This window comes from Phalaenopsis equestris, unplaced genomic scaffold, assembly GCF_001263595.1.
Source record: "Phalaenopsis equestris unplaced genomic scaffold, ASM126359v1 Scaffold000118, whole genome shotgun sequence".
In the NCBI taxonomy this organism is placed as follows: domain Eukaryota; kingdom Viridiplantae; phylum Streptophyta; class Magnoliopsida; order Asparagales; family Orchidaceae; genus Phalaenopsis; species Phalaenopsis equestris.
The window spans coordinates 1004497-1024163 of record NW_018164560.1 but is presented as its reverse complement, the minus strand read 5'-3'; the positions used below and the strand labels follow the sequence as shown (position 1 = coordinate 1024163).

Below are 19667 nucleotides of genomic sequence, written 5' to 3'. Positions count from 1 at the left end.
ACATCAAACTTCTCAATAAATGTAACTTCTCAATAAATGTATAGCTTCCATAGTAGACCTGTTAAGCATAAATCCAAATTGACCATGAGAAATCTTTGTAATATGTCTTAACATATGTTCAATTACCCTCTCCCATAATTTTAAAGTATGACACATCAACTTAATTCCTCTATAATTTACATACTCTTGTGCATCCCCTATATAGAGCCTTCACATTCTTGCACAAAAATCCGTAGACTTCACTATATTCCCTATCACTCAATAGAACCCTAAACTAGATACAATTCTCAACGCTCCTGTTCAAGATGGACAAAAGATATCCCCTAAGCTCATCTTGTCACACAACTTAAATAGATCTAATAAGCTAAATCCCTTGATGAGGCAGTCAACTTGCACTCCAGTAGCCACATGACTTACTCCGCAATCAACAATTTAGTTGCTACTTGATGAAGAACCTATAAATCTCCATATGCTTTGTTCGGTCGTACTGCATTGGGTGGTTTGCAATGTTGATTATCGATTTGTTGTTGCACCACGACTTCATCTGAGCTCTTTGGATCACCTTGAGCTCTATCAATACATCTCTCAGGCATAACTCTGCAACTCCTAAGGCCATGCCCCTATACTCTGCCTCTGTCGAGGACCTCACAACTACCAGCACCACTTGCTCTTCCAAGAGATCAAACTGCACCCCTACAAACATGCAATATCATGATGTAGACCTCCTGTCATCAACACAACTAGCCCAATCAGAATCATAGTAGCCCTCAATGCTCAAATGTCTATTCTTCCTATAGATCAACCCTTTCCTTTACGCAATCTTCAAGAACTTCAGAATCTAATAAACTGCATCTATGGCCCTTCCTCAGATCATGTATGTAGTGACTCAATACGCTTATTGTAAATGATAGGTCGGGACGAGTGACTTAGAAAGATGAGATGGTTTACCAACAACCGGTACCTCTCGCGATCAACTGACTCTCCTGCCTCCAAGCTCAACTTTCCTTTCTGATCAATTGTGAAACTACATGATTGCATCCAAACATAACTGTCTCTGTGAGCAAGTTTAGCACAGACTTCCTCTAAGATAGAACAATCAACTATGCTTCATGAGCCACCTCAATACCAAGGAAGTATCTAAGTTGTGACATGCCCTTCACCTCAAACTCTTTGTCTAATCTTGTCTTCAGCTGAGCAATCTCTCCCTCATCATCATTAGTGACAATCATATCATCTACATACACGACAAGCATAATAATGTGACTTCCATGTCGTCGAAAGAACACTATGTGATCCGCATTGATTTGTTGATAGCGCATGCCTACCAATGCTCTCCTAAACCTGTCAAACCAAGTTCGAAGATACTGTTTCAAACCATATAATGGCTTCCTCAGTCAACATAGCTTGCCCACTATTTGGTTTGTGCTTGAATTTTGAAGGTATCTCCATGCACACCTCCTCTAGCAAATCCTCATCTAGAAATGCATTCTTCAAGTCAAGTTGATGTAACCTCCATCCACCTTACACATCGAGAGAGGAAAGTGTCATGACTGTGCTCATTTTTCCACTAATGCAAAATTCTAATCATAGTTGATGTAACACGTCTAACTATACCCTCTTACCACCAACCGTGATTTGTAGCAATCAATTTTTCTTTTTGAGGTCTGTTTCATTGTGAAGACCCATTTTCACCAGGCTACCTTTTTCCCTACTAATAGCAACTCGAGTTCCCAAGTTCTGTTCTTTTCAAGAGCACCAAGTTCCTTCAGCATAACAACCTTCCACTTTGGATTATTCTTAGCTAAAGTCAACACTTTGTTATACAGACAATATCCAAAGATTCAATGAATGCTCAGTGTAAGTTGATGTGTTAAGAGTATGACACAAAATGAGAAATGTCTAGTGGGAAACAAAAATGATGGTGTAGGTGTCTCAGAAGTCCGAATAGACCGAGACAAGGAATTTGATGACATGAGAAACACTAGTGACACTGTTCCCTTATTTTGCCTCCTTGTACACACTGTCAATTTTCCTTGAGCTTGAATCCCACCACTTTCAGGCTTATTCTTTTCATTTTTCGGCTTTTCCTCAACCAATCATTCCCTCACAATGGGGCAATGGTCCTCCTCAGTTGATCCTTCCCACACAACTGGACAAGGCATCATTCCCACAAATAACAATCCCTCACTATCACTACTCTTCCCCTCTCGCCTCATACTTCCAGTATCTGGCAAGTCACCAAAAGGTGAGGTCACCTCCAAGGTGTAGTACGGTTTGAATTCACTAAAAGTCACATCCACACTCACAAGCAATCTCTTCTCGATTGGGATCCAACAAACATACCCCTTCCAGGTGGCAGAATAACCCATGAAAATATACTTCACAGCTCTGGGATTTAGCTTCCCTATTGATTGTCTATTATCCTTCACAAAACATACACAACCAAATATCTTTAATAGGAAGATCATGTCATTATATCAATTCAACAACTCACAAAGAGATTGTCACTCCAACATTTTCGAGGACATTATGTTAATCAATTGAGCGGCTATCAAAATCGTTTGCCCAAATAAGCGCTCTAGGACATTCATCGAGATCATCATGCTTCAGGCTACCTCTAGAAGGCGTCTACTCTTTCTCTATGCTACTTCGTTTTGTGCTGGTGTGCATGACATGTGATTTCATATTATATCCATTGGACTGACAAGAACTCAACAAATGTCTTGTCGGTATACTCTGTCCCATTATCAAACCTTAATACATTCACTATTGCACTTTATTGAGTTTGAATCGCTTCGTGAAAGTCTTTAAAGCAGACAAGCACATCACTTTTGCATATCATCAGATAGAACAAAGTAACACGAGAATAACAATCAATGAAGGTCATAAAACATCTATAACCATTCATCAAAGTTGTCAAACAAGGTCCTCATATATCTGAATGCACCAAATCAAAAACACAAGAGCTCCTAATATGCTTATCAAACTTACATAATTTTTTATTTAGTTATCTTTTCATACAAAAATAGATAAAAACGACTTAATAGACTAAACGGAGAGTGTGTCATGCACTTGTAACATAACAAAACGTCCTCCACACTCCTACTCTAACACTCTCTATCATGGATGTCAAGGTTGAGTCTATCCCCTTTCTATCTAAATACCACAGTACAATATGCCACGTGTCAATCCCAAGTCTCCGACAGATCTCCTTCTCTTAAAAGATCACCTTAGGAATATCAAATGAAACAACACAATTTACTTGGAGTACAATGACAGTAATGGATAAAATATTTACTGGAAAGGAAGCAACATGAAAATATTAGACAAAGTCATAGAATTGGTACAACTCACTATATCCTTATCAACCACAGGTTGTGGTATACCATCAGCGAACTGAATGTTCTCTGGATATGTTAGATGAGTATATGAAGAGAACTCATTAGCGATACATGTCATATGTCGAGATGCACCTGAATCTACTATCCATTCTGTGATTGTGTGGTGAATATAGAGGCAAGATCATGTATATCATGAGTACCTTTGACTGAGTTAGCATAAATAACAACATTACACTTAATTGACGATAAGGTGGATGCATTCTCAGTCACATCATCTGCCTCTCTCTGCTTCCTCTTCAATATCTTCAGGAACTCGTGAACCTCATTGATTAAAATCCCCCTCCCTTATCCTCTATTACCATGAGATTTGCCTAGTTGCCTCCTCTTCCACCTCTTTAGGCCCTACGACTATGACCACGGCCTCTAAACTGTCCATGTGCACCTGTCTCTCTCTCAGATAAGCTTGATTGTTTAATAGAACCCTAACTTGGATAAAATTCAAACATATCTGAATTTTCCTTGTGTCACCATTCACATCACATGATTGATTTCTTTTGTTGTTGCACCTCGCATTCTTTTTTGTTTCTTTTGCTTCATATATTTTTTGTGTGGTTGATAATGATTGGTCGATTAGAGATCGAAGAACCTCTTCTTGGTTATTGCAGCATGCTTAGTGAATATTTAATTGAGTCATCAACGCTCACTTTTCGACATTCCGAGAAGTCCACTTGCCTTAGTTTTCATTGATTAGGATGGCCATAAGTTGTGATATAAGAGGTTGAAGGCTTTGTTCGAATGACCAAACTACTTTGCCTATACTTAATTTAACTTGTTGACCCCTGGCCCGTATTCATTATAATATTTGGCTTTGAATATGAGCAGAGATAATGATAAGTCGTTTACTTGCTTTTATCCTCTAACATTTCTTCTAGCAAATCATTTTTAATAATTGAGGCAACAAGAAAATGCTTGCAAGTTGAACTAACAAAGCTCTGCTCTTTCTTTTTCGGCTTTTGAAGTCAACATAAGTTAGGGTTCTCTAGGAAGGTTGATCCTTGGTGTTCTCTAGTTTTTAAGTTTTTGATTCACACAATGATTAACCAAAAGAATATTGTATTTCCTTCTTTAATTTATATGTGGCAAAGCATTTTGACTACAAATCTCTAGATTGAGTTTCCATTTGCCATGCTTTGATGCTCACCGATTAGAATTTGACATGAGATTTAAATTTTTTGAGCAACAAGATCTTTTCATGATTGATCTTTGTGAGCAACACCTGAATGCCACTCCCCGATGTTCACTAAATAAAACCTGCTCAATGAATTGATACTTTTGATGGTGGTTCAGCTTTGGAAAATAACTCTTGAAATATTATATCTTTTACTGTGGACTTGTATTTATGCCCCTTATTTTGGTTTTGTTGAAGTTTAACAATGTTTAATTCTAGGTCTTCTTGTGATTCCTCTTCGTAGACCAGTAAAATCTTATTGGTACTGAATAAGAGCACTTAATTCATAATTTATTTTATACTTGAGCCAATCATCTTTGCCCTTAGGGATGACTTGAGCTTATCAATTTGGATTATTATGATTGATTAGCTAAGCATTGTTAGCAAATTGCAACCACTAACTCTAAGATTCTAGATGTGGTCAATTGAATTATATGTTGAAGTCTACCTCACCTTTAACACTTAACTTCCTCTTTTGGCGACTTAAATTTTTTTTGCTCTAGAGTAAAAATTTTCATCATAGTGCATTTGCATAATAGAACAAACTCTAGGCAATGATTACGCTATCATGGAATCAATATTTGAAGCAAGCTAAGTACTCCATGGTACAACAACATAAGTGAAAAAGCCTATGGGTTGTATTTTAGAGTTCTCAATACCAAATGAGAGGAAGACTTAACTTAGGATTGAGAGTAATTTGACATTTCTATTTACTTATTTAAGAATGTCTTTGAAAACATATGTTTTTGAGTGATGAGCTACTAATATACAAATAAAGAGCCTACAAGGCTAACCAAGATGCAAAGAAAAAATTTCTCTAGTAAAATCACTAGGAATTTGCGTGCCTTAAAAAGCTACTCCAACTCCATTTTAAAATGGGGCATTTTAAACTTTTTTAAGAGGCATATTTGAATGGTGGAAACGACATTACCTAGATATTTCTCTTTTGCAGACTTTCTATTCCTAGTTTGATTGTCTTCTAAGGATACAAGCACCTAAGTTCAATTAACTTCTTCATGGGAGTATCAATTAAGGTTAGCAATATCAGCTCTTTCTTAAGTGCATAATCGCAATGGCTAGCTCAATGAAAAAGAAGAGTTTGTTGACTCATATGGACTAATCGAGATCCCATAGTTTGCCATTCTGTGAGGTCATGTATCCTTAGTTTATTTAATATGTGGATACAGCTGACCCATCTTAACTAAATAATTCTTGTCAGTTTTCATGAGTTATATCTATAATACCCAATTTTATGAAGGTAAATAGTTTAAAAGTCAAACGTGCCATCTATAAATAAAGCTTAGTTTCAATTTGTTTAGGAAATCACCAATCCTTGTTATCTCTCGATATAACAAATAAATCTAATTGTGTGCAAGATATATAGCCTCACAAAACTTATTGACATGGGATTGGTCAAACTAAGTTAATAGGTGATGCAACTAAAATTGAATAGACTGTAGAGGCAGCATTGATGTCGGAGGAGGAAGCCCAAACCACAAAATAAATACAATATTATTGTTGAACTGAAAGAGCTTACAAATATGCACATGGAAAGCAGGAAATACCGACAAACAAACACAAATAACTTAGACAATAAAAGATATCCGCGGAAGACGATAAGGACGGAGACTGTGAGGCGGTGGTATGAGAAGGTTGCGGTGGCAACAACAACAGGAGAGGGCTCGATGGTCGAAGGAGTGATGCAATTGCAGGGGAAGAGCAGGTGGGCTGCGGTGGTTGGAGGAGTGTTGGACAGCTGCGGGGGAAGATCAAGAGGGACTGCAGATTGGTATCATGAACGTAACAATGGCAATGGACAAATTTTTTTTATCACAAGATTTGTTGAAACTCTTCTCTAAGAGAGTAGTGTTTTGAGATGACCTTACAAAATGCGAGTGGCCATTGGAGGCACAATAGCTTTTAGAAGTCCAAATCTTTTCAAATGAATTATCTTGTGATAATTGCATAATGGTATATTTTAAGTCCATCGACATATTGTTCACAACACAGCGAGCATAGTAGGCTTGTCAGGTGGCTCATCAGCTCTTGATTCAGGCAATGCTATTTTTACCATTTAACCTTCATGTTATGTTGCTAGTTGCATGCAAGGGAGTAAGCCATTCAAGCTTAATCGATTTCAATTCATCTTGAACTAGGTGATTTTGCCAATTTTGGGCTTTGCTTCAGGCCGTCTTGGTGTCTATGGAGTTGCTGTCTTTGCATTGAATCTGTTGAGCATTGTGTCAAATTTCTATTGAGTAATAGGGAATATAGAGAAATCTCGGGATTTATGTGCAAAAATGTGAAAGCTCTATATAAGCTCAAGTCATTAATCAATAAACAAGATCTTTTTTCTTCACAAATCTATTTGATATAAGAGACAAACGCTAGAGCCACTACAGTGCCCACCGTCGTTGCTACAGTATCTGCCGCCAAATCTATTGGTTGAAGGAAACCCGTGTTTGGGGCCAAAATGCCACGGATCCTAAGGGGTGGTGGTGATATAAAGACGATCTCAATCTTGAGGGTGAAGTAGGTCAAGATTGGGTCAAGAAGAGAAAGTAGCGTGTGATCAGTGTGATCTAGACTTGGATCCTTGCGATTTAGGGTGTCAGGAGAAGGAGATAGTGCAAGAGGTAAAGGATTGTAGCTTCTGGGGAATATACATCCTGAGGATCTGATGTTCTTGGTCGGGCTCATAAAGAGAGCTAGTGCCTCAACGGGAGCCACTACCTCAACACGTGTTCTGACAGAGGTGAAAATAGATCCCCCTTTTGTGGATATGAAGCTTGATGAACCGGCCAAGTATCTAAATTGATCGCGTCGGATCGAAGCTGCTCTAGTAGGGAAGAGACTAGAGGGGCATCTGAATGAAGTCAAGGCTGAACCGGAGGGTTACAGTGCTGATGGGGATGAGTTGAGGACCACATAAGCCTTACTTTATACCTGGCTTCTCAACTCGATAGTTCCATCAAATGTCTAACCAGAGGATGGCATTCGACAGGTGAAGGATATCTGAAAAAACCTGAAGAGGACAAATGCCGAACTGAGAACTACATGATGGTGGCAGTGGTACAGAGTGATAGATCGATTCAGGAGTAATCCATAAAAAGGAGACTGTTGTGACAAGATCTTAACCACTTCTCACCTATGTCGAGCTGTGGAGATCCAGGGAGCAAGAAAGGGGAGATTGTTGCACATATGAGAACTATGCAATTTCTAGCTCATCTAAACCAGGCCTTTGATCAAAGGAGATCAGTCCTCCTAGCCCAGGAAATGATCCTTCCACTGGATGAGACCATCACAATGATGATACAGGAGGAGAATCGCATGAGGCTACACTTTGAGCCGTGTGGATTTCCAGGTATGCGATCCTTAAAGAGTACCTGTCAGCCCAAGGGATACAACGTCAAACCACATGTCCATACACACCGGAAAAAAAGAGAGTATCAAAGCGGAAAAATAGACACCTTTTAAAGGCAGCCTGAAATATGATGATCTCGATGAATGTTCTAAATCACTTATGGGGACATGTGGTTTTGACAGCCGCTCAATTGATCAACAAAATATCTTTATGAGTAGTTGAAATGAGATAATGATAGGATCCTCCCATTGAAGATATTTGGTTGTATATATTTTGTGAAGGATAAAAGACAATCAATAAGGAAGCTGGATCCCTGAGCTGTGAAGTGTGTTTTCGTGGAATATTCCGTCACCCAAATGGGATATGTTTGTTGGAGCTCAATAGAAAAGAGATTGTTTGTGAGTATGGATGTACCTCTTAGAGAATTCAAATTGTGCTACAAATTGGAGGAGACTTCACCCTTTGGTGACTCGTCAGATATTGGAGGTATGAGTCAAGAGGGACAGAGTAGTGATGATGAGAGATCGTACATGTAGAAATGATGCCTTGTTCAATTATGACAGAAGGATCAGTTGAGGGGGCCCTTGCCTCATTGTGATGGAAGGATCGACTGAAGAAGAGCCTTAAATGAGAAAAATGAGCCCAAAGGTGGTGGGATTCAAGCTCAAGAAGAGCTAAGTGTATACAATGTGGAGGAGGCATAATGAGGGAACAGTGCCTACAATGTCACTCATGTCGTCAAGTCTCTTGTCTCGGTTTATTCCGACTCCTAATACACCTACATCATTCACCTCAGAATCACATTACATGGATGATCTAATTCCTCCCACTCTCATGACTTTAAGAGGGACCTCTCGCAGCAATGTGTGCTAGTCTCCTAATTATTTTAGATTTTCACATGACATTGCTATGTTTGTCTTATACTCTAGCATATCACCTATACAAGGAGCATTCATTGCATCTTTGAACATTGTCTGTACACCCAACTAATGACAGGTAGCTAAAGAGGATACACAATGGAAGGTTGTCACGGTGGAGCAACTTGGTGTTCTCGATAAGAACTGGACGTGGGAGCTCTCATTGCTGCCAGCAGGGAAAAAGATAGTCGGGTGCAAATAGATCTTCATAGTGAAGCATATCTCAGAAGGAAATTGACCGTTATAAAGTACGGTTGGTGGCAAAAGAGTATAGTCAGATGTATGACATCAATTATGATGAGACATTTGCACCAGTGGTGAAGATGAGCACAACCAGGACACTACTTTCTCTGGCTGTGAATGGTGTATGAATGTTACACTAACTTGACATGAAGAATGTGTTTCTTCATGGGAATCTGCTAAACGAGGTGTAACATGGAGACACCACAGGATTCAACACAAATCAAACAGTGTGCAAGATATATAGATTGAGGAAGTCACTATACAATTTGAAACAGTCTCCTCGAGCTTGGTTTGACAGGTTTAGGAGAGTCATGGTGGGCATGGGCTATCAGTAGATCAATGAAGACCACACAGTGTTCTATCGACGACATGGTAGTCAAATTACTATGTTTGTCGTGTATATAGATGATATGGTTGTCACTACTAATGATGATGGAGATATTACTCAGCTGAAGACAAGAATTGACAAAGAGTTTAAGGTGAAGGACCTAGGACAACATAGAGACTTCCTTGGGATTAAGGTGGCTCGTGGAGCATAGAGAATTGCTTTATTTTAGAGAAAGTATGTGCTAGACTTGCTCACAGAGACATGTTAGGATGCAAGCCTGCAGTCACATTAATTGATCAGAAGAGAATGTTGAGTACAGAAGCAGGAGAGCCAATTGATAGTGAGAGGCACCAAATGTTGAGAGGCTATTACACAGTACTGACTAGGAGTTAGACCACGTTGTTGAAAATTTCTCTACTTGAAAAATAAATGCAAATGACTGAAGGGTGTGGAGGATCACACAAAAACATATGATAAGAGATGAGATGCAATCTTATATATAATGAGTGAATATATCATAGAGAGTGATTTATAATTAATTTTTTCATTAATTCACCACCAGCTGGAGTCAATAAATGCATTGACATATTCAAAAATTACATTGAAACTATTTGAACTCTTAGATGCATAAATAAAAAAAATTGGAGATGACAATAAACTTCAAGCGATTACACTATAGCTATATTCTAGTAGGTAAGAAATGTACAGTATTAATGTATGTTCTAATGTATATGAAAACATCTCATGTTCTTATAGGTCAAACGCCTATAAAGAAGAGAACGCAAATATATTGAACATTATCTGCAACACATTGCATCAATTCTATGTAAAGGATATTAAGAAGATTGCTATAGTGAATAATACGAGAAAAAAAGCTTCTAAATTAACCGGTTATATATAAAATCATGGAGATGTTCCGAAAAAATATTAGTTGCGCCAAATTTGTGAAATTGGGCATCACTAGTTTTGCAACTTTTTACTCTCATACAGGCATACATGAGTATTAAAAAAAATTTAAGCTGTATGTTTGTCTCTAGAGATTGAAATAAATTTAAATTTAATATTGATTATAAAGAAAATAAAGCTAAAAAATCTAATAACGGAGATAACTAAAACCACACTAGGAAAACAAATGATTACAAAAGATAAATAGACAGTTACAACCTAACACACTTGAAAGGAAAATTACAACAAAACAAGATACAAACTCAAGCTAGAGTTCAATCCAGGAGTGATGGAGGTCGGCTAAGTGGTCGGGGAATGGTGTTAGGGGGCTGCAATGAGCTGTGGGTTGTTAAGATAGCAAAAGGAGGGGCTGAAATTGCATTGGTGATGAACCAGATGCCTGGAACGGCAGTGGCAGCCAAGGGGAGGGCTGCGACGGAGAGGGACAGCAAAGGGGAAGGGTTGTAAACTGCATGACAACAAGAGGAGTGCTGTCCCGAGGCTGCAGAAGCGAGAGGGATGGCTGGAATGAATGAATTAGGTGGCTGGGTGGAGGGACAACAGGAAAAATACAGTAAGATTTTTGTCCTAGGCAGCTACCACAAGTATGGAGGGCTGGACATCGATCGAAAAAGCGAGGTGAGGGAGGAAACAGGGATGAAAGTGAAGGTGGAGAGCTAGGACTGCGAGGGCGGCAAAGAGCAGGGAGGGAAAGACACTAGCAGTGGCTAGAAATATTGGGGAGTTGGGTAAGGATAAATAAATTCTTGGGAATGAGCTACAACTGGAGCACCATTCAATCCCTTAGGAAGGAGATATCATGTCAGACGAGTTACAGCCGAAGCACCTTCTCGCCTTTGGATACAGCCCTAGAAAGGTAAACCCTAGATACCAACAATGGTTTCCCTGGGTGGACAACTAGTATGCGACAGATATCGATGTGGCACGGTTTTCTGGGATGATAGCAACCATAGGGGTGCTGGAACAGCGATGGCAGCATATAATGGAGGGTTGGAACTGCAGTGGCGGCATGGGAAAGGGCTGGAACAACAGTGGCAGCAAAAAGTGAGGGCTGGATGGGAATGACTGAGAGGATGGAGAGCTGGAAAATTAATGCGGGATTTGGTAACTGTCGGACGGCCAAAGGAAGGCTGTTCTGAGTAGGGGCAGCGAGGAAAAGGGCTGAACAATGAAGAAACTGCAGGAAACCAGCAAAAGGGATATTGTCGGAAGGCCTGAAGTGAGGAGGAATGTGTGGCAGCGAAGCAGGAGGGATGCAAATGAGTTAAGGAAGGATAAAAACCACCTAGAGAACAAGATACAACCGAAGCTCCACCTTGAACACTAGAATGCATCCCGCAAAGGGAAGAAGAGACATCGGCGGTTGTACCGATACACAACACATGAAAAAATAACCCTAGATCCTCACAAAAGCAACCATAATAAAAGAATAACTAGGAGCCATCCAAAAGGACCGGCCAACTCCTTAGAAGAAGAAAGTAAACCTGGGCCGGTTTGGTCCAGGCAAACACGCGAGACACATGTTTTCGGTCTCGGGAAGTATCACGTGTGGGTCGTGATTCTGCGTCCGTTTGGACGCCCGCTGTCATGGACAGCAGCTTGTCACGGACAAATAGTCTCACATTGGCTAGGTGTAGGGCCGAAAAGCAGTATTTAAGTCCTGGGCTGCCCACCACCCACAAGGGCTCTTTTGGGAGGTGACAAGCTGCCTCGAAGATGGCAGCTGGAACAATGGGAAAACTGCAGGAAAACAGACATGAGAGGTTGTTCTGGGCAGCCTGAAGCGACATGGGGAGGATGCAAAAAAGAATAGGAAAAATAATCACCACCTAGAAATAAAGATACAACCAAAGCACCACCTGGAATCCTAAAATACTGCTCTTGAAGGGAAGAATAGATGTCAGTGACTTTCTCAACTCAAAACACACAAAAAATTTACCAAAAACACAACGAGAACATATATAATAATATGGTAACTAAGGAGCGAATCCCACTCTCATTAGGCAACAAATCCACAGACAGGAAGGATCAACCCTCCCTCAGCACCTCTATTCCAAGTTGTTAAGCCGCATGCGAATTCACGCATCGTCCAAGGACACGAGACGTGACTTGTAGCATTCTGCATCAGTGCGGGAGATGCTCCCACCTCAGTCTCCCGGGGTTGGGAGAGCTTCGACCTGATATGTCAAAGCTTTAGAATCCTTGTAGTATAGTGTCAGATCAACTATGCTGACGATGGTGGAGTTGTTGTAACTTCCCGATAAGCCAATCTTGTAAGTTGTATTTCCAAGGCATATCCTGATAGAATAAGTATTTATGCTCTTTTGGCACAACCTGAGATGAACTTGTATATAGATGTAGATTCTTATAACTTAACTTTTGAGTCATTAAATATGTAATTTGTTTCTCTCACTCCTCATACTCGGTTGAATGTATCTGATAAACAAAGTCAGGAAGAATCAACTCTAGAGTGAAATATATAGTAGGTTGAACCAACAGAAACATAATCACTTATGAGAGGGCTATTCTTCTTCACTGAAAGAATCTAGATCCCACTGTAGGATGTCCACCCCCCCACCCCCAAAGATCCTGAGGCGATTTTCAACACTGTGGTTCATCCATCACGTTTGATCAACTGTTGGTTGGTACGCCGCTAAACTTATTTTAATACCCAAATGACTTCATATAGTCTTTCAAAAGTGGTACCAAAGAGTCTCATTTCTGACATTTGGGACATCCCTCATTAGGGGCAACTCAAGAAGTAGATTATAAATCTTAAAAGTCTGAAATTATCTTATATAGGGTTGTCATGTGTCTAGTGAGGGCTTCTCGAAATTAAGGCTGTCTTGGATCAACAATGTTAATTCTGTTGGAGTCTCTCACATAAGTGCATCATGAACTACATGTTTTTCTTCCTCATTAGTTGGAATCTAATGCTCCTCTTTTGTGGCATCAAAATCTACAGTTTCTATAGCATCATTGTCTATTTCTTTAGCAGCTACATGTCAGTGAAATAGATCATTCTCCTGGTTGTATAATCTGATTCAATATGCCCAAATCCGAGGCACTTGAAACACTTCAAGGATGGGATGGATTTGGGGATGTGGTATGGTTCCACCTATTCTCTGCTCTAAACTAGTGTCTCATCGAGTGGGGTTGGCTCGGATGTTCTATCGGGTATACTCTTAATACTTGATCCTGAGGTTGAGCACTGTCTATAAGATGTGTGGTCAAACGGTGATGTTATCTCTCCCCTTTTGAAACTAGGGTCTGAACATCATGCCTGCAAAGAACGGGAAGGTTTTACTGTTGCATCTTTGGTTTCATCTTAGACCTTACAATAATTTACTCTTCTTTTTCGTTGTAGAAGGATCTCTGAGATGCACTCTTTCTTAACTTGGTGGCGACTAGTTTCATCATTACGCCCGATAGGATGTCTTGGCACTCAAAAAGACGTTATAGTGTCTAGAGCTACTCGATGAACTCGTCCGGAGCCATCTGACCATCAAAATATGGCAGATCCAATTTTACTTCAAAATTTTGACTTCTTCAATATTTCATGTCAAAATTTTAAGGATGGTGGGTCTTCATCTCTGCAATCGAATGGAGTTTGTGTGAGCCCTCTGGATGGTCTCCTCTCGAAGGTGGCAAGCCTATATTGTAGTTGGAGGATTTCCCACCACATATCTTCCCTAAAAATCTCTTAGACACCTCTTGTGAATTCCTCATAAGTGGCATTTTATCTTTGAACCTCGATCAAGTTTCTGGGCATTGTCTATTGGGTTGCATGATTAGGGTTTGGGTGTGGGTAGGTGGAAGGAGGTGTGTAGAGGTGATGTAGGGTGGGAAAGAGAAATTTTGAGTGGTCGATTTAGAAAAATCATTAAAGGGGAAGGGTGTTGGGTGGAGATAGGATTGGGTATGGATAGATGCTAGAAATCCAATGATAGGACTAAGGTTAGGAGAGCTATGATACTAAATGATACCGGAGTCAACTAACAACAATGGGAAATGTGAATATTATTAATGAAATCAAATAGAAAAATAACAATAAAAAACAATGAAATTTGAAATTGCAATAAATGATAACACAATCTCAACTAAGGGTAGATTCCAAGAGGTTGGTGGTCGGTTAAGTGGGTTGAAAGGGTCGACATGTGATTGGAGTGGATGTGTTGCGTGCTAGAGGGAGTTGGTAGCAACAATATAGAGGGTTTTGGGTTGGTTGGGAGGGGTGACAACAGGTACGAGTAGCTGGGACAATAGGGTAACGACAACAGTTAGTGGTAGGGACAGTTGGGAATGTTGGGATAGGTAAGGACAACACCTCCTAGTTGCCCTGGGTGGTGGCAACAAATAAGGAACGCTGGGACGACAATGGCAACAAGTACGGGGAACTGCAATAGGCGATGGAGACAAAGATGGAGGGTTGGAACAGCTGCGGAAGCAAAGGTGGAGGGTTGGACAGCAACGGCCGCGAAGAAGGCTGCTGGAATAGTGGGAAAACAAACTATAACAGCTGCGGAAGCAAAGAAGGCTGCTGGAATAGTGGGAAAACAAACTATAGGAAAACGGACACATGGGCAGCTGCAGTAATGAAGGGCAGCTGGGAGCGATGTGGAGAGGATGCATAAGGGGATAGGGAAGATAATCACCACATGGAGACCAAGATAAGACTGAAGCACCACCTGGAATCCTAGAAAACAATCCCCAAAGGGATGAAGAGATGTCGGCAGGTGTCCCGATACATAACACAAAAACCTCACCTAAAACATGACAATAACAACATAAAATAATATTAGGGTAACTAAAGAGTGGACACCACTCCCATTAGGAGACAAATCCACATAAAGGACGTATCGGCCCACCCTCAGTCCTCTATTCCGAGCCGGTTCAAGCTCCACGCGACCTCCCGCAAGACGAGACTCCTATGTTAACCAACATCAGTGCAGGAGAATGCGGAGAATAAAAAGATTTTAAAGATGATGAAATTCTACTTAAAAAAGCAGACTGTGAATAAAAAAGAAGATTATGGCTACTGAATTCCTATTAGCTTGATTTATGTTACTTAAAATTTAAGCATTCAATTTAGTCTTTTCTTTACATTAAATATGGTTTTGTGCAACCATAAAATTTCAAAATCTTACAACAAACTACTACACTAGTTTTAAACTTGAAATCATTAGTTAATTCATCTAAATAACAAAAATTTTAAGAAATTTTATTTACATGTTCACCTTCAAAATTTGCCTTCAAGATTATATATCGCATTTCTTTCATAATTTTTATCAAGTTTTGATTCAACCAACAAAAAACTCTATATTTTATAATTGTTAATGAATGTATGATTATATTTACAAATTATTAGCACAATAATTTATAAAAACACGGTTTCACTTTGCACATTGCTTGTTGAAAATAATGGGTACACAAACATGATAAAGTGATATCAATCTCAAAATGGAATAATAGAACAACTTCCTCTTATATGTTAAGAGGTCACCATTTTGACTCGCTAACCCAAACCATGACGCAAGACACGAATTTTTTAATAACTTAAGATGGTTACAACAATAACTCAAAAGAAAGAAAAATACTGTGCAACTCAAACATAAAACAAAATATTAAAATAAAAACTCAACACATAAAAACACAACAAGCTCGACGAGGAGGGAGTCCGGAGAGATGGTGTCAAAGCAGTGGATGGGGTGAAGGCCGGAGCGATGTTGGGTGAAAGTAAGTCAGCGCTCATCGAGGCGTTGAACCGCAGCAGAAATAAGCAGAGAACGTCGTTGAAGACTGGAATCTAGAGGCCGCAGGAAAGGCGGCCAAAGCCCAGGAACGGAGGCACGGATGGCGGTAGAAGCCGAGGAGCGAAGGCACGGACGATCGAAAACAACGAGCGGAGGTACGGATGGTGGAGGACTGCAGGAAGGCTGGGGGCAACAGTTGGAAGCGTTGGTAAGGCCTAATACGGACTACCTGCTGTGAGGGAGGCATCAGAGGTTGCAGATTGCAGATGGGAGTGTGTTGCAGCATTGAGAGGTGCGGGGTGGGGGTGTTTCTCAAAGAGCCTGCAGCCCGCTGGGGATAAGGCGGCAAAGGACAGCGAGGCAGATGAGCTGCTGGCTAGATGGTTGGACGGGCAGTGCAGGTTGCAGCTGCCTACAGGGGAGCTGTAGGTGGATCGGCACTGGTCTGGAAGGAAACTGGGCGGCGTCTACCTGCAGAGAAGCTGTAAGGGATAGTTGTCCGGTTGTATGGAAGTGCAGTAAAGGTGGGGAGGCTGCAATCCTACAAGGAAGCTGCAAGGGCTTAGTCGGAAGCTGAGGGAATAACAAGGTCTCTGGCAGCTGCAGGCTGGCAGGGAGGTGGTTGGTTGTGCTGGTGGAATGACGACAGAATATTAGACAGCAAGTCGAAATCGAGACAACAAGATAAACACCACGTCGGATGTGGTTACAGCTAGAGCATCTTCCTCGTCGTCAGTTACAACCCTCAAAAGGAAAGTATTCAGGCAAAACCGAATCTAGATTTCAAAACCAAGAACCATAACTCTAGAGACATCAACTCCTATTTATAAGAGACTTGACCCAATTTAGAAAAAAATTAAATTAAGAAAAGAGAATAAAAATAAAATAAAGATCTCAGATTTTTTTGGAAAGGTTTAAATTAAGGAAAATAAAATCAAAATTTAGGCTTTCTAGAAAGGATTTAAATTAGAAAAGGGTCTAGGAAGGAAAATAGAAAGAGGAAGAAAGGAAGGAAAATAGAAAGAGGAAGAAAGGAAAGAAAAAGGAAGGGAGAAAAAATGAAAGGAAAGAGAAAATAGGAGGCGGTGGGGCCCACCTCCAAGAGGACCGGTCCCCCATGAGGCCTACGTCATTCACTAAGTTTCTTAAAATCTAGCAAGATTTTAGAGCTAGCAAGCTTCAAAACCTCAATCTGGAAAAGTAAGTTCCTCAATGCTCAAAGTCTAGGATCTAAGTGGGTATAAGTAACTGACTCAAAGAACCAAATATGATTGAGTTGCTAACATCTCTCATTTATAAATGAGACATACAAATAATCATAGAAAGAGGATGCCCATTTTGTAAGTTTATGGTGAGAGCTATAAAGGTCTGAGCTTCTCCAATTTCATCAGCTCAAGTGGCACAAATAAAAAGATCTTAATGAATCAACAATTCAAGGTATGATCACGAAGCAGCAAGTTAGGCATCATTGCTATACGACTTGAGAACCAAATCATGAACTTTCGTTCCTTCAACAAGTCTACAGTTACCAAACAAGGACTAAATAAATATTCATAATTAGTTTGAAAACTTATTTAATACAAGGATATTATGGTCATCGTTTGTAATGCAAAGAATACTTTGGACATCATAAAAGAAATTTCATATTATATATAAAGGGTTCCTTAAAAGTAGTTTGAGAATGCATTTGTGAGTATTAAATGAAATGGTCATGAATTTCCAGTATTATTCTCCTCCATCTTCCTCCCTTGCATACCATTTTCTCATGCTACATTATTTTCTTCCCTATCCCACGCTCGCCTAAACAATTTCTTACCCTCAATTTACACTTAATACTGCTCTTCCTCATCCCTCAATATCTCTGTCTCTTTCTTTCATCCCAACTACTCACTTTCTCAATCTCCTACCTTACCCCACTCTTAACCACCCAGCCTCCTCAACTTTAATCAACCTGCACCCATCACTGTATTCCTCCGCCCCACAACAAAGAAGCCAGGATCTCATTGCAGCACGATGCTGTCAGTTTGTATTCCATAGCCTTACAAACCTTTACAGTAGCGTATTAATCAACATCAAACAAGTTTCAATAAGCAATTAAGAAATGATCAACAAACAATGAGTTCTTTCTCTGTAGGAATTAACAATAAAAACTGTGCAAGTAAAAGAAGGAAAAACAACAATAACAACTTTACCCTAAAATCCCTTCAGGGTCAAATGGTGCTTGACACCATGAAGCTGAGTTATCTGAGAAGTCGCCACCTTCAGTATTCTGACAAACCTAGCAATAAGGACAACGAACAAAAATTAGAAAATACATAACTTTGGCAAAAGCTGTAATCTAGGACGTCACTGAATAGACCTTTAGATTTCTGTAGAACGATTTCTTATATAGGTGTTCAATGCCAAGAACATAGCGATCAATCATTCCCACAGAGTTACATGCCGGTCCGAGATCACCTCTAACCCCACACTTAACCTAAAACCAATGAGCAAAAAGACTTCATAACGTTGACTTCAAGCAATAATCATAAAAATATAACTGGCAAAGAACCTGTGCAATGCATAGGAAAATTAATCTAATGAATTAACTTCGAGTGACCAAACCGATTAAAACCCATCTTGAAAACGTTGACAATTAAGAAAATAACCGCCTAGAAAGTTTTAGGCTACATGCATAAATCAATCTTCAGAAGTATGAAAGAAAGAAAGAAAGCAGAGGTAGAAAAGACCTAAAGCAGCTGAAAGATGAGCAAAAAGCATCCAAAAATTATAGGTGGTGCTTCACAATAGAAACCATTCGCCAAATTTATCCGAAATAGGGATGAGTGTTTCATAGCTCAACTAAAATGAGTCAAACTGGCCTAAAAATAAGCGAAATTAGATAAATTTTCAAGAATTTTAAGGCCAATCTATATTTTTTACTCAATTTCACAACTTTTACTTTAATTATTTAAAATGCAATAAGATAAAGATAATCTCATGTTTACTTCGAGAATTTGGATGAGGACGCCATCATCCTATCCTTAAGAGTATAATATTTTTTATAAATAAGATTGACTGTATGAACTTTTTTGATAGATTAAATTGTTAAATGAAAATGATGTTTCTTCTCCATTGATCCATGTTGTGTATGTGGAACATTCCAAATAATGTAAGCATCGTTCTCCTTTCTCCCCTCGTTAAGCTATTAGTGAGGCTTTCTTTTCTTCTTATTGACCCTTGTTGGAGCAAGTCATTTTCCTACCTACTCTTAAGTTTCATAGATGAAATTAAAGCCTAGATTGTCCCTTAGTTAACACTGAGACCCATATTTAACATTTTATGACCCTTAGATGGTGTACAAGGAACATTCTCAATATCTTATGATCTTTTGGGCCCCAGTTGAGCCCCTATCGCTCAAATTGCAAGATCCAGCACTTGATCAACTAAAATAAGTAGAATAGGGAATGACAGTATGTTGACGGCAGTAACCTAAAAGATAGGTGGGAGTTGGTATGCTGTCGGTAGATGGCAAGGAAGGGGATGCT

General features: G+C 39.7%; 1 protein-coding gene across 1 annotated transcript in view; it reads right to left on the bottom strand.

The window, feature by feature from the left end:
- LOC110021061 overlaps nt 1-19667 on the bottom strand; it is a 70897-nt gene that overhangs the window by 25789 nt on the left and 25441 nt on the right. Inside the window, exons 3-4 of the mRNA XM_020719392.1 lie at nt 18500-18616; nt 18333-18418 (exon numbers count right to left, since the gene is read on the bottom strand). Of these exons, the coding sequence (XP_020575051.1) occupies nt 18333-18418; nt 18500-18616 (203 nt within the window). The remainder of the gene's footprint in view (nt 1-18332; nt 18419-18499; nt 18617-19667) is intronic.